The 15325-nt window shown below is 44.6% G+C and overlaps 1 protein-coding gene across 9 annotated transcripts in view; it reads left to right on the top strand.

Annotated features, from left to right (window-relative positions):
• Positions 1-15325, top strand: part of IQSEC1 (IQ motif and Sec7 domain ArfGEF 1) — a 348634-nt gene that overhangs the window by 198438 nt on the left and 134871 nt on the right. The window contains exon 1 of one of the 9 annotated variants that reach the window (XM_055710355.1): positions 1604-1696. The exons of the other annotated variants lie outside the window; for them this stretch is intronic. Within the exon in view, the coding sequence (XP_055566330.1) occupies positions 1620-1696 (77 nt within the window). The 5' untranslated portion in view covers positions 1604-1619. Of the gene's footprint in view, positions 1-1603; positions 1697-15325 lie in introns of those variants that run through there. 9 annotated transcript variants of the gene reach the window in all.

Raw genomic sequence — 15325 nt, 5'->3', positions numbered from 1 at the left:
AAACGTACATGAACTGGTTTTCTAAGCAGTTGCAAGGCACTTAAGTAACGGAGCAGTGTCAATGAGTAAAGCCAGAAACCAGAAGGATCCCTAAATATAGCTTATTATCCAGGCACTTGGGGAGCCAGATAGGTCCGCATGGAAAAGAGCCTCAAGCCAAGCCTTAGGAGTTTGGATTTATTTTTGTGTTTTTAAAATTAATTGAAAAATAAAAAGAAACCACCTGTTCAAGTGCCAGGCTCTTTGCTTTGTGTCTGCGGACCTCTTGTAAGTTCCCCTACCTTTTTGATACTATTGCGAGCTAGATCCTCAGTGTTTACTATTAGTGGTTTTAAAAAACTCAATGGAATGAGAAAGACCCACACTGTAGTTTCTGGAAATGTGAATTGAATGGCAAACTGGATCCAGGAATTGGGTCAGTCCCTACTGGGACATTGGTTCTTAGTCAACAACCGTAACAAGAACTTAAAAAAAAAAAAAAAAAAAGAGGGAGAGAGACGACAAAATACACACTCCCCCAACGATCCCCCAAAACAAACAACCAAACCACAAAACAACACCACAACCCACAAACAAACCAAAAGGAGCCATGGCTTCGGAGGCTGCCCCGTGGCCAGCAGCGCTCCCCGCGGAACAGCCGCTGCGCGCTCTGCCCGGGGCGAGTGCCGGACCGCCACCGTGCGCGGCGGGGGGCGCGGATGGGCGCAGCATCGTTCACGGAAGACAGAAACTGGCCGTGGGCCCCGTCCCTTCCGAGCAGGAGGAGCCGCTGGTCGCTGCCCGGCCGGTGCTGCGGGCAGGGGGCGCGGAGCCGCCCGCCCCCGCTGCGCCCCCGCTGCCCGGGGGTGCTGGGACTCAGATACGCGTAATGTGCCTCGGCAGTGGGGAGGGTCGGCACTGCTGCCTGCCTTTTTTTTTTTTTTTTTTTTGCCTCTCCCCTCCTCTGTCATAAGGAGCCCCCAGTGTGCGTAGGTGCTGGCAGACAATAGAGCGGGTGTGATTTACACGGGAGGAGCTGATTAACGGTTGTGTGCTGCTCTATTTAAAAAAAAAAAAAAAAAAAGAGGAAAAGGAAAAAAAAAGCCTGCAGTTCCCATGTGATGGGATCATAGCACTGCCGTGATTATAGGGCAGTTGTTGTCAGATCTGATTGAGATAATTGCTTGCGTTTTCCAAAGTTCCGTGAGCCTTAAGGATGCTTTCCAAAGGTCCTTCAGAAACCTGCACTGGAATAGACGCACGCTGTTTGACCAGGGGGCTTTTAGTGTGGCCTGAAATAGCCAAAAGGAGAAGTGGGATTTCTGTGTAATAACAGCGATCCCGGTAGTATTGGGGACTGGTGGAAAGATAAACTGCGATCAGGATCAAAGAGCGCACATGAATTTGTATCCTTTGTGCGACTGCCTCTTTGTATTAAAGTCGGGTGCTGTAACTGTGCAGGTGCTGTGCCATGTGCACGGTTAGCTGCATGTGTGGGGAGCAATTAGAAAGACTTATGCTGCAGCAATAAGAAGAGTGTGTTGGACTGGATCTGTGTCATTCAAATCATAACAAAAAAAAGTCTTGTGTGGTTAAAACCTAGCTGCAGACAGCAGTCTCTGCCGTAGAAGTATTTGAAAATGCTGAAGTTAAAGGCCTTCTGCTTGGATTACTGGCAGTTTTTATGTCTCCAGCCTCTTCACGGTTTCTATAAAAGGTAAGGAAACATTAACTCTGAAATGCTTTTCAGAACTGGGTGGCTGCACATGATGCCACCAGTGCTTTTACTTGCTATTCCACTCTATTGCTGAAAGGCAAATATGCAGGGGAAAAGGGAGTGGTAGAGAATTAATGAGAACTTGTGACAAAGATTGTAAAGCTGCTTTTTGTATTGCATTAATTATCAGCCACTTTTGTCTCTGTGCATGCAGATGTGAAAGGTGATGATGCTGTTTGGTTTTAACATTTATTTTGTCACATCATCTCAGCTAAGACGCAATTAGTACTTTCTCTTCTCTGATATTTTATCCTTAGGCACAGTAGCTTGTGCTGTGTAGTGTACAGACTGTAAATAGTACTAGGAGATTAATTGAAATGTCACAGAAATTTATGTAATGCAGCAAAGATACTTTTTTTCCCAGAGATATTTAGTAATATAATAGTTCATCTTTCATCTCCCTTCCAGCACAAAGTGCACATCACAGTCATTCAGAGCAATGGGCACTTCACTTAGGCAGGTCTGACACACAGCTTAAATGATTGATGGTGAATAGTGATCATAAAGAATAGCACTGGGTGTCAGATGCATTGAGCTTGCCTATTTAATGGAACAGCAAAATAAGCAATTCCATTTAACGTGTCCCTGAACTTATGCTGATGCTTTTTAATCTAAACTTGTGTTTTCTTGCTCTTGATTTACGCTACTAAGCAGAGGGAATTATATGTGTTTTAATTTTCTGGGGAAAAAGTAGGGATCGGTTCATTGTTAACAAAACCCGTGCAATTCTTTAAAATAGGATTCTGTTCTTGTTATGTACACTTTCTGGTCTGACTACTTATTGTCAGCCTACAGAAAGTGCTTTGTACTAAATGCTAATTGCAGTTGAATTTTTCATGCGGTGACTGAAGGCTGGAAAAGGGAACTGTTCCAATCTTTTTCAGGGTTTAAGGGGTGCCCCGCACTTTCTGGCATTGAGTAATATAGGACCCTCATCTGTGACTATTGGCTTGTGAAGTTTCAAAAGGTACCTTTATTCTCCTCTTCTTGCAGCTTTTCACAGATTCTATTTCTAAGCCAAAAAAATTCCAACCTATTCCCAGCCCATTGTAATGTCTTCCTTGCCGAAAAAACATATAAAATAATAGAAATGTAGCCAGACTGTTTTGACACAAATAAATAACGAAATAACAAATACATAAATGAAAGCTTTATGTCTTGAATTCCTGGCGAAATCCCAGCTTTGTTGGAAATGAGTTACTGTAGAGTTATTCTGCATCTCTTAATGGAAACCTCTGTCATAGCTAAGGACTGTCCATTTATGTCCTTCCAGATAGTTAATTTATTTGTCATCGAAACCTAGATGTACTTGAGCCTTGAGTGTGTTTGCATGAACAGGAGTAAACAGAGGCCTTAAGCACTTAAATATCGGACAGAAGCACTTTGCTTTCTTCGTTTTGAGAACAGGAAAATTGAAGGAAAGTTGCCACTTTCTCACATTTTAAACAAAGTAAGTTCTAGATTAAAGCACAGTGACAAACCAGCATGAAGAGCAAATGGTCCGGACTAAGAAACCTAAATGTGAGAAAAAAATCCCTAACTTTCTTGAGACATACTTTCAATTACTTTTAATTCGTACTTGCAGATTCTTTAAAATGCTCTTGGAGAAGAGCCAAGGGGCTGTGGGGAAGATTTGTGTGCGTACATATAGATAACTTGAGTAACGTTTCCATTGCATGGGTCTTGCTACGTGAATTTTTGGTATTAGCGTTGGGGTTCTTGCCTGTCTGCCGTTATGCTTTGATGGCGTGGGGAAGATGCGTCAGAGAATGTAGGCAGGAGCAACTTCAGACACTCCTCTATGCCATTCCCTCGTGCCACCACTGTTACCTGGTTGACCAGCCGTGGCTTCGGGTGAAGAGGCGCAGCAGAGAGTTGTGGGGGAGCCAGTGCCAGACACCTGAGCCTTCCTCGTGTACAGGTCATGCTCTGACAGCAGATGACTTTCTGGAGCAGACATGGGGATGCTGTGGAATAGCCGCCCGCCTCCCACTTAATCCGTGTGTTCCTGGTCCTGTGGGGTGACTCAGAGGCTCATTGCTTGGCCAGGAGAGCTCTGCTCCTCGTGCACTCACCCTCCCCAGCAGCGCTTAGCAAGCTGTACGTGATGAGAAATGTGACTGTTCTTTTTCCTTCTGTGGACTGTCTGAGCAGAGCATGACTTTTATTTTCAGTCGTGGTCAGTGCTCAAAACTTCGGTAAGCGTTTCTTGTTGCTTCAGCAGCTCTGCGGCTTGCTGCTCTATGTTCAGAACTCAAGCTGTGCTTTTCAGCTTCTGTGACTCGGGGAGGTCTGGTGGGGTCATCTATGTTGCCTGACCTGGACAGTTCTGATTGACAGTATAATTTTGTCTTGCACTGCATGGAATTGTGCATCTATATATAGAAATCCATGGACTTGAAGGGAAGCCCATGCAAGGTCTGTCAGGTCTTGCAGCTTTCTTGCCAAGCTGCGTTCACGCATACACCCTGAATGTATGGAGCAGAGTGGCGGGATGGGGCCGGCACACCGTGGGCAGCGTGCTGCTGCCTCGGACACTTCAGAGCAAGATGACACCAAGAGGCTCAGCTGTGGTGGTGGGCTGTCCCTGCTGCCCAGGGATGAGCAGATGAGCCGGGCCCCCTCCCTGCCTGCAGCTGCGGTGCCAGGTAGGGCACTGCAGGAAAACAGTGATTCTGGATGATGGGACAGTTAAAACTGGGGCAGTTTTTACCTTCCGAGGTGCTACTTTTCAAATGTATTCAGGTATACAAGATTAAAATCCAATTCCAAAACTCCTTGCAGCAAGCTGTGCGTGTGATGATTCCTAAAGAGAAGCCCAGCTAAGGGCAGACACCCAGCCTGGAGCAGAGGGCTTCTGCAGGGGTTGCAGTCCTGTGTGAGAGCTGATTCAGTGAGGTGCCTTTCCTTAACACAGCAAGGGAAAGGGGGAAATAAGCTGGCTGCACTCCCGGTCCATTTCTTAAATTTGGCAGCAGCTTCAGTAGCCAGGACTTTGCCCATCACATGCATATTCCCAGAACAAAGTGCAAGGTCATGGTGCTGATGCCTCCAACAAAGTGTATTGAAACTAACAGCCTGCTTTTATCGGAGTTGCAGCAGATTGTTGTATACAGCAAACTGGGGGGACTGGGGTAGAAACCTGGCCCCAAAAATGTTGGGTAATTCGCTAAGTTATGAAAATCAAATTTCAGCTCTGTGTTGCCATTAGCACTGCATGTGTTTTGATGAGCGCTGTGGAACCCCTCACTGAAGTGCGGGTTTTCAGTATCCTTTGAATGCAAACACTGGAAGTGTAGGGATGTAGTCCAATAACAGATTGAAGTGTAAGATGAGCAAATCACTGTAGGGTTTCTGTGGGATTTTGAGGATGAGTGTCTCATGCTTTACTCAGTGGATTACCACAAAATCATGTGACTTCAGGTTTAGCATGTGAAAGTGAAGATTTTCTTTAGCCAGTGGGTGCATCGTGCTGTGCTTCTGCCAGCTGGTGTGTAATAGCCCAAGCGAGAAATTGTCACAATTAGCATTGCATTAAAGATAAAGCATAAGGTGAGAAAATTTGTGGCCGGCAGTGATGGTGGCTATAATCTGTAGTCTGGGGAGAATTTTTCCTCCCAGAAATGTAGTCTTCCTTCTTGCTAAAAACACAAAGTGCCAAGTTTGTAAATGCTACTTACTGGAATCCAATTGCTTGACAAACAAAACGGTTTTCAAATTACTTCTTCGCACTTTTCAGTTTTCTTCCATCGGTTTTGTCTCCCTAAAGGAGACATGAGTCCCTTACAGAACAATTAAGGCCATGCCTAACAAGCATCTGATTCCAGCTGCCCCAATGGAATAAGATATGCGAGAGAGGACTGATTTTTTTGAAGTAGGGATTAGCTGAAATTGTTTCTACTAGTCTTCAATTGGGACTGGCAGTTCCAACATTGTGATTCAGGGTCAATTGAATCATGTGCTTAAGCCCATCTCCAGGCAGGAATAGGTCTATGTTTTGGTATATGATTCATTCCCATGAGGATGTTTTGGTGGTGACTATAAACGAAAATGCTTTTCATGAATTTGCGTGTTAGGCACAGCTTATTGCTCTGCCACACTGGAATATCACAAAGTAGCTGAGTGTCAGAAGCTACTTAAAGCCACTGTAATATTGCAGTCTGCAGGGCACCTGCAGCTCTGCGCTCAACCTCTTTCCCATTTTTGTTATCCAAGAAAAATTTGTAGTGTTTGAAGCTTAGAGGAGTTGCCAGCCTTAATTTAGATGCAGTTTAAGACAGCGCATGGGCTTTAAATGGTCTATGTCAGGACTGTCCTCTAGGTTAACTCTTTGTTAGTCTTTGGTCTTCATTTCTGGTGTTAGCAGCATGGACACTGCTTCTCTAGGGTTATGTGAGGTGGGTTCAGATACACCATATAATGTGCTTGCTAATAGTGCTGCTGTTTAAGTAAAATACACCATAAAAAAACTGCAAAGAACTTGATGGTCACATGTTAAAGGGAATGCTATTGCTAAATTATTATTTAAAAACAGATTTAATAAAGGGGGGGGGTACTTTTAGGTGGTGTGTTATACACAATACTGTAATCCTGTATTCTTAGAAACAGTAGTTGTATACTAGTTACGAATCTTGGTAATGGTGAGCGGGGCAGGGGCAGGTGGGAATCCTTAGGTTCTAGTTCACGAGAGCAGGGAACTTCTTTTGTGCACTTCCAGACAGTGGTGCCAGTCGGTTGCTTTTCTTCTTGCTGTCATTTAAATTACGAGCTCCTTTGCAATATCTTGAACAAAACAATAGCAAAGTGGGTGGGAAAAATTACTGAAGCTTTGTCTTGAACTTGCATTTGGAGTTCACCATATATGTTGTTAGGAACAAATAGTTTGCTTTCACTTGACAGTGACTTCATCCAGAGCAGGGCTGAGTCATACGCCTATAGCACAGCTTGCTCGCCAGAGGTTTGTGTTGGCAATGCTTATGCAATTGCAGAGCAGCTAAGAGCATAAAATTCTCTCCTTCTCCCCCAAAATCCGCCGTCCTCTTGAAGTACAGCCCACAAACAACGCGGATGGCAGTATTCCCACATTCAGCATAAAAATCTTTAAGAGGAAACCCTCAAATAAATATATGAAGTGGCAAAACATCTTAAAAGCAATTGGAGGACTTGCCTACACTCAGGGAAGTAAAGTGACTTCAAGTTGAGAAATTTAAATTAAAATATCTGAGATACCTGTTAATCCGGGTGAAGCTTTCATTGTAATGTAATTAATGCTCTGTGTATCTGAAAGAGAGGGTTTGTGCGGGTGTTCAAAATGCATTGTTTGTAGGCCTGAAATTGGTACTTCTGGTTTGTCTCAACTTTCCGGGCTGTTCTTCCTACCTGGAGGACACATCTTGCAGGATCCCTTCACTTTCCATCCCTTGGTTTCACTGCGGTGTGCTGTGGGACTTGGGCATTGCTGAGCAGAAATACTGCACGAAGGCACGGGGCTGGGGATGGCTCTGCCCTGGGCACTGCTGGGACCCAGAAATGGGTTCGGGCTGCAGGCAGCTCTGTGTGTATGTGCCTTGCTCTCTTCTGCCTCCCTGCTGTCCTCGCTAAGTCAGGTCCCTCGGCTTCCTGAGACCTTCCTTTTCCTTCACCCCCCCTCTCTCTCACCCAGGAACCATCTGTGAGTCCTCAAGTTCTCCGTTCTTCACGCTTTGTACAGATGTTAACCTCCCGCGGAGAGAGCCGCGTCAGGGCTGGGAGGCAGCGTGGTGTGGGGGCAGCGGGGTCCCTAGCCCTCAGCTGCACCCCGGGGGAGCAGTGCGGGGGGGCTCTCCCAGGCAGGCAGGGGGGTCCCTGCCTCTCAGCTGCACCCCGGGGCACGCTGCGCCAGGCTTGCCTTTCTGTAGCTGATCTCTGCTGCGTTTAGATGCAACTGATGGGCAGACCCCAGGGCAGTCACATTTTAATCGTGTGTTTGGCTCTGTGCCCTGCAGAGGAAGATTGGAAGCTTTCTGAGCTTCCTTTGATAGGCTTCCAAGATGAAGTCACAGAAGAGGGAGCCTGGGAGCATGGTGGAGGCCTGGAGCGTTCGAGGAGGCTGTCAGAAGCTGCAGCTGGAGGGGCCTCTTGGAGCGACACAAAGCTGCCAGCTCCTTGGGGATGCGAGGGGATGTCCTTTATCAAAATGCCAAAATCATGCCGGCTGTGCTCTGCGGACAGACTAGTATGTGGATGTCACTGCTGTAAACTCCCAGGAAACGTTGTGTTTTGCACAACCCTGGGAATGTTTGTGAAAAATCAGCAAAGGAAGTTTAAAAGGGAAGGAAGGAAAATACGGTGAAGGCTAAGGAAAAAATGTGTGGTGAAAATATTTTATTTAAAACTTTTTTTCCATCTACAGAAAATGTTGACTTGTAACAAGTCGAAGGTTTAAAGATACCCTAAATTGGCTAAAAAGCCAGGATGCATTTCAACCTAAAAATTTAAAGCACATCTGATTGTAAAACCCTTTCAATCCTTAATTGGTAATAGCTGTTGTGTAGAGGGAATGCTACTGAAGTTAAAAATAGGTCTGAAACTGTCCTGGCAACCAGAAACGTGCTGGCTCTAACAATTCACATGCTCCTTTTGTCAAATGACCTATAAATATGATTTGTGTGATAATAGGAATCCTGTTAAATTCTGCTTTGTGATCATTTCATCCTGGTAGAAACTTCAGGAAAATAAGCGAATTGCTGCCTTGCCTCTTGAAGGCAGCGGCACTACCCACCGCGCTCCTTGCAGGAGCGTTGCGCTGACCCCGGTTGGGGTGAGCCCGGGCAGTCAGAGCAGTAAGATTAGCTTAGCGGCCAGCATGTCGTGTGTAAAGTGATGCATGCATCCGGAGCACATGACTTTATCAAAAAGCAAATCAGATAAGGTGTCCTGGGTGCTCTGTTTCTCAGAGCCACTTGATAGTAACTTCCACAACAGGGGCTTGACGCTGCTGGCCCCCCTCGCTGGCTGTGCCAGCGGAGCACTCCCTTATCGCCTGGGCGTCTCTGCCAAGTATGAATGAGTCTCAGGAGGGGGGAGAATAACAGAGTGTGAGACTCCAGATTAAGTGCTGCCTTTCTATTAATATCACTTTAAAGTAAGACACCACCTACAACTTGCAAAGGAACCTTAGCACTAGCATTTGAAAATACATGGCATGATTTATGTGTGCTGTAATCGCTTTGCCTGCAGCAGCTTTGTTTCCAGTGTTAAAACAGGTTCAAATCCAGTTCTTTTCTGTGCATTACCTCCCTATACCACCCTACACCCCGCACCCCACCCTTCTCCATCACATGGTGGGCTAGTAGTTGCCCTTTGTTCTCTTAGCACTCAAAAACATTGGGAGAACCCTGTTGTTACTAACGGTATGTTGTATGTGCTTGGAACTGGCCAAGCTGAGGGCTCTGACAAACAGCTTCTGGTGACTTTTGTTCCAGGGTTTTGAGATGTTGATTCTTCCGATTGTTTTTACTGCCCTGCAACAGCTCATGGCTTCTGTGTGCAGTCAGCAAAACAAAAAACCTGCGTCTGTCTCAGCTGTTTCAGGTCCTCTTGGTGCAAACTCACCTGCGTCAGCAGTTCCAGCCGGTGCTCCAGGCTGTGGATCCGGAGCAGCTGAGCACCAGCGGTCCTTTACGCTGACTTCAGTGGGCAGCCACGGCTTGTTGGTGTGGTGGGGAGCGTCTTCAGTCGCCTCCACTCTTTGCTGGGTTCTCATGAGCCACTTGAGAGTGCTGACATTGTGGCATCATCTTTGAGTTAGCCATCGCAGGTGGTCGAATTAAAGATTTCTTCCTTAAAAAGATGCACTCTGTTTTACAAAGTTGAGAATTGCTCGCTGTGTTTTACAGACATTGAAACGCAGCTCCAAGAGGGCTGGTGCTTCCCACTCGATGTAGAACTGTGGGGAAAAAGCTGGGGGGAAACCTAAGAACGATGTGACCTGATGGAGGGGGGCAGCTCTTCCTGATTGTGCCTATTAATGCACCCACTGGAAATCAAATAGTCACTCAGTGTCCTCGGGAGACGAAATGGTGCTGGGTTAGGAAAAGCCAGTGTACTGAAGTGGGAAGAAATTTTGGAAGGAGGCAGAACTTCTCCTTGCACCTTCCTGTTGCAAGTTGGCAGGACGAAAACGGCTTGTAGTACACGAACCATTAGCAGAACACTGTTGTGGGTCCAGGCACAGCGGTGCTGACGTGGCTTCTGAAAGCAAGAGTTGTGCTGTGGATGCTTGCAAGGAGGGCGGATCTAATAAAGATTTCCAGGGAGTATAATAGGAGACAATAAAATCAGCAGCTAAGTGGATCTGCCTGGGGAGTTCTGCCTCATACAGAGCCCGGTCCCACGCACAGTGTGCCTGGGTGGATGCAGTGATGTCCTGAGAATGGAATCTGTTGTTTTATTTCAAGGGGAAGAGATAACGGCAGCTTTCGTTTCCACACCCGAAGAGGAGTAACAACCCAGCCAGGCAGCAACAGTCTGCAGGCGGCCCTTGTGGCCAGCCCACAGGCTCAGCGTTGGCGAGGATTTCTTGGCCAAACGCGCGAGTGTGGGAGAAGGCTGTCACTGGCATCGTTACACTGGGTTATGATTGATGCGCAAAATGGAGAATCCATGCCACGGACAGACGTGGTGCCAAATGGCCCCTGCAGTGCTGGGGCTCATCTTGACTTGTCATACAGGGAAAGCAAACAAGGCTTCAAAAAAGTGAACTCATTTGATATGCTAATCTGTGCCTTGTTTCAGGCATAGTAATGTCACTGTGAACAAAGGAGAAGAAAGTAAACAGCTAAGACAAAAGGGACTTACTGTCTTATTGCTGCTGGAAAAGTTCCTCTATTCCTGAATAAGATTTTTCTTAATAATAAGAAATAGTCAATCAGTCAGTTTCCTCTTTGATATCTGTTCTGTTACCTCCTTGGTAATCATATTACAAAGGAGCTGTTTTTAGAAAAGGAAGCCTATCATGAGAGGCACAATTAGCTGTAGGTTTTGATTAATCACCAGTTCTTCCCATCTGTGTATGTACAGAAATCATCAGCTATTAGCCGATGCTATTAGCACCCATGCTTGGGCAGAGCCGGCATTGTTCTCTCTGCCCTCCCGAAGCTTTACAGGATGCTTTTAGCTTTAAGCATACCTCTCAAATACCATTTCAAGGAGCGTTTCACCGCACTCTGTTCTTTATATTTTCACCAGAATAAATAGCATTTATTTACATCCGAGATTTAATCATAGAACTGTAGTTGTATTAATTCATGTGATTTGCATGGTATTCAGCATTTTCTGAATCTATATTATTTTGTCTTTGTCAGTTCTGTATTCCAAATATGAGCCTGCTATTCCCTGTACAATTAATACTTGCTTAGCGGAGGGCTAACCTGGTTTGTCCAGGTCTTTTTGGGAATTAGTGGACAAACTCAGCTCATCAGGACAGGAGCTGAAATACCCTACACTATTTCATAAATAGCCTCCTTTCCATGGGAAATGCTGCAGCAATGATTTAAACAGCAGCCCCCGCACAAACCACCCCACAGCATCTCGCTTCTGTCCTATGATGCCATCACATGTTGTCTTAATCCATTTGGTCACTGGTAGTGCACAAATTTTAGAAACACAGATGAAGAAGGTAATTAAAATACTGTTCTCTTATGGGTCTCACCCACTTTAATCTATCTTTAGAGACAGATAAAAATACTATTCCTGCAGATGCTGGTAAATATCAAAATATTGCAACTGGAGGTGAATCAAGGAGTGTATAATCCAAATACATCTATTACACTGAAGCCCCAACTATGAGCTCAAAGAGATGTAGTTGACACAACTGAGCGTGCTGTTGATACCTTCATACTACACAGAAAATAAACTACCAGTTTTATACTCTGTATATAATGGGCTTATTTATGCTAACTGAAGTATTTCAAGTGTTATACCGTGCAAAAATCAGAAAATCTATCTTGTAGGCACTTCATCTCTCAAATTTGCAAATTAAGGTAACGGACAGGGTTCAGCTGCTCTGCCTGAACTTACATAGTTTTTTCCGTCATTGAAATGTAGTTAATGACTATGTTAAGACAGAGGTACACATTTTCTAATGTAATTTTTCTTCATTAAGCCTAATGATTTAAAATGTGGAACTTGTTCTGACTCTTTTTTTGTAAGCCATCAATAGCTTGCTCCAGGAACAGTTGTCAGAACCCCCCTGAAAGAATCTCTTTTGAAATAGTAGTAATGGTCACGATATCCTAGATAAAACGGGCTTATGCAAAATGGAGTTGTGCAACAGAAAAGAGACTAAATTTAATCATAAAAGCATACTGTTCTATGAAGAAGTAGCATGAACTTAATTTCTTGCTTAAGTTTTATAACATAAACACATATCTAATGTCTTTTGATTGTGCTGTTGACCTCTTTGTGGAGAACAGAGTGTTGATCTAGGCTTAGGAAGTTTTAATCTGTCATAGCAACAACAGTAACTTTCAGGGTGGTCTTGGAGAAAGCAGGGCAGGATTTAAAGGGTTTGTCCTTCAGTTAAAAAGATTAACAATAATTGCAACTATAATAATGCTTTTCTCTAACGTTGATTCCAGGTCAGTATGTGTTGAGGTTTAAATTCTATTCAAACTTTTGGCATTAATAAATGTGTGATCAAACTTAGCACAGTGAGAGAATCCCATATACATGATGAGCAAGCTGGGGTTTGGTTTGGGGTGGGGTGTGTGTGTGTTTTCAATCAGATCTTGCCATTTTATTTTTTATGGAGTTTATAGGCAAAGTGTCATAGCTGATATTCTCTACTGAAAGTCATAACTTTGTATGTGTTCAAATAGGGCTTTGGAAAATGACTCATTACTTTTTTTTGGCACTAAAAAGTTTATTACAGTAGAGAAGAGATTTTGCAAACGGTCGAGGGTTTATTCAGCCTAAACCATTTGATTTAGTGCGTGTGTTTGGTAAGCGTTTACAGTGCTCACAAGTGGTTTTCTAGGGTTGTGTTACGGAACTGTTCTTTTGAAGTGAAGTGAAATAAATTGGAGTAACTTTTCACAGGTGCTGCAGAGGTAGGTTTTTCTTAGTTGACAACTTGGAGCAGGATTATATGTAGCTTTTTGAACAGCCTCTAATAATGTCTTCTGGTTTGCAAATAATATAAACAACGAGTCTTGTAAATCATGAAGAAGTAACCCGAGACTTCAGATGAGAAAGCTGGCTTCTCTCTGGTTTAGTTTGCGTGGAGGTCGGAGGAATCACTTGGAAATCGTGAATCAGTGCTTGGCTGCTGCGTGAACCTTGGACTAGCTTTGTCGTCCGCTGCTAAACTTACTTGTTCCTTGAGTTACTTGGATTCATTTTCACTTTGCAAACACTTCAGAGAAGGTCATGAAGGGAGATGGTAGTGCGATGTGGAATCTGATGTGGAAATACTGCATTTCTGTCAGGACAATCAGGTACAGTAAGAATATATGAAACTTTGTTTTGTGGCAAGTCTAAAAACTGCATGTGTTGAAGATTGTCTGTCCTACTGCTCATATTCTTTCACCCTGCGTAGTTACCTCGGAGTAGTCTGAGATGATTATTTGGCTAGATTCTTACTTGTCCTTATACTGAAGCTTTGAAAAGAAAAATACAGGGTTATTTCAAAAAGTCTTGAAGGAAAGTGGAGTTTTCATGATTTCAGCGTCTTGGAAATACCTCTGTCTCATTTACAAGCAGGCAAAAGTTGGAAAATGAAAGAAACCTTATTTTCGTGGATACTTGCCTATCATAACCTTCTATTTATTTTATCTTCTGAATCCAGAGATTCAGCATGTTCTTAGCATACCACAAACATAATTTGCTTCGGGAAGGGGGGGGGGGGGTGAGGAGTGGGGGGTGGGGGGTGGCAGAGGGAAGAAGGTGGCTTTTATGGCAGAATGAAACTGATGTTTCAAATGTCTCTGAGCGAGGGTAGTGCTACAACCTCGTACCTGTGTGCGTTATGTGAAAACACAGCCGGCTGCAATAAGATGACAGGCTGTGGCTGCTGTGCATCGCCGGGCACATTCTTGGAGTGGTTCTGTTTGACATGCTGTGTGCTCCCTGCCAAGAGCAGTTGCTGTGGATTCCAGTAGAGTTTATTCCAGGAACGGAGCTATTAAGCGAGAGATGCTTGGTGATTGTGCTTTCTCACAGCATTTTTATATATTTAAAAATAGCTAGCCATTTTCATGATATAGATTGTTCGTTACACGGCTGTATGATTTGAATGGTATGTTTTGTCATGCAAGCTTCCCCTGAGAAATCACATAATCTAAGTAATTACTGCATTTCACGCTGCATAATTATTCTGTGCTGTGGAAATATTTTGGAGAGCCTGAATTCCTACATGAACTTTTGTTACAACCAGGATGAGACCGTGGTCATCGTCAGGATACCGAAATGAAACTAAAAAGTCCCTTCATTGCCTGCAGACAGTGAGTCAATATAATAGAAACTGGAAATAATCCCTGAGAGAGGATTTGATTAAGATAAAAGTAACTTTATTTATGATCTGGGTTTAGAACCAGAAGCAGAGGGAAAGCCTAAAACAAACCAGATCATTGCTTAAATCCAGAGGAACGGTCTTTACAGCACAGATGTTCATCCTGTCCTCAGGGCTGCTGGAAACGTCTGAGAAAAGTTCTGTGCAAAACTCCTGAGCCGTGAAGGTGCACGTTCCCACTAAGCCTGGGCTGGAAAGGTTCCTTGGACCAGTGGGTGTGGTGTTTTCCTGACGTTTAACGTGCCGGTTGTGCTCACCTGCAAGCAGCCACCTTCTGTGATCAGTGACCTTACTGCTGTTCAGAATGTGTAGGTTTAATATTAGCTTAATTGCTTACAGCAGGGCTTGTTCATAGAGCAGCCTGCTGGCTCTCAGGGCTTGCATAACGCAAAGTAACGTTCCTCTTTGTTACGGCGCGATGAGTATTTTCAATTCATGGTTTCGGTGGTTTGAACAGATCTATTTTCTTTGGCAGCAACACCAATGAGTTTGAGAGCGTAAAAAGAGCATTTTTCCTTTGTGGAAAAAGATCTCCACTACCTTAATTTGCTTTTCTGACATCCTTCAGAAATGCTGAAACTCTCCCTGTGTTTTGAAAGGCTCCAGTAACCATCCTGGCTCAGGTCCTTATCCATCAAGGATGAGGCTGTACCCGTCCTTCTCCCTCTGCCTCCTCCCCTTTGTGGAAGGCTCTGCGGCCCATGCAGCCCCTGATGCACATTTCACTTGGCCTCAATGTCTTTTATACCAGTAGAGTGAGGTGGTTTTTTTCCTTCAGCTGCCCTGGTAAAAGCATTTCTACCTACCCCACCCCCTGGCACAGTCGCGCTGCGCGTGTGTGGCATGGGCTGCACTGGAGCACTTATGCCGCAGCTCCTGCGCGTGCGCGAGGCCTCAATGAGGGGCTTTACGCCCCGCTGAGGAAACAGACCCCCTCCAAAAGGAAAATTATAATTAGCTGGGGTCTAGGGTTAGGCTTGTTTCCGTTGAACTCCAACAGCTTTAAAAAAAAATATGTT

Source organism: Falco cherrug, chromosome 4, assembly GCF_023634085.1.
Source record: "Falco cherrug isolate bFalChe1 chromosome 4, bFalChe1.pri, whole genome shotgun sequence".
Lineage (NCBI taxonomy): Eukaryota > Metazoa > Chordata > Aves > Falconiformes > Falconidae > Falco > Falco cherrug.
Note: the sequence above shows the minus strand (reverse complement) of the source record. Positions and strands in the feature narration are given on the sequence as shown.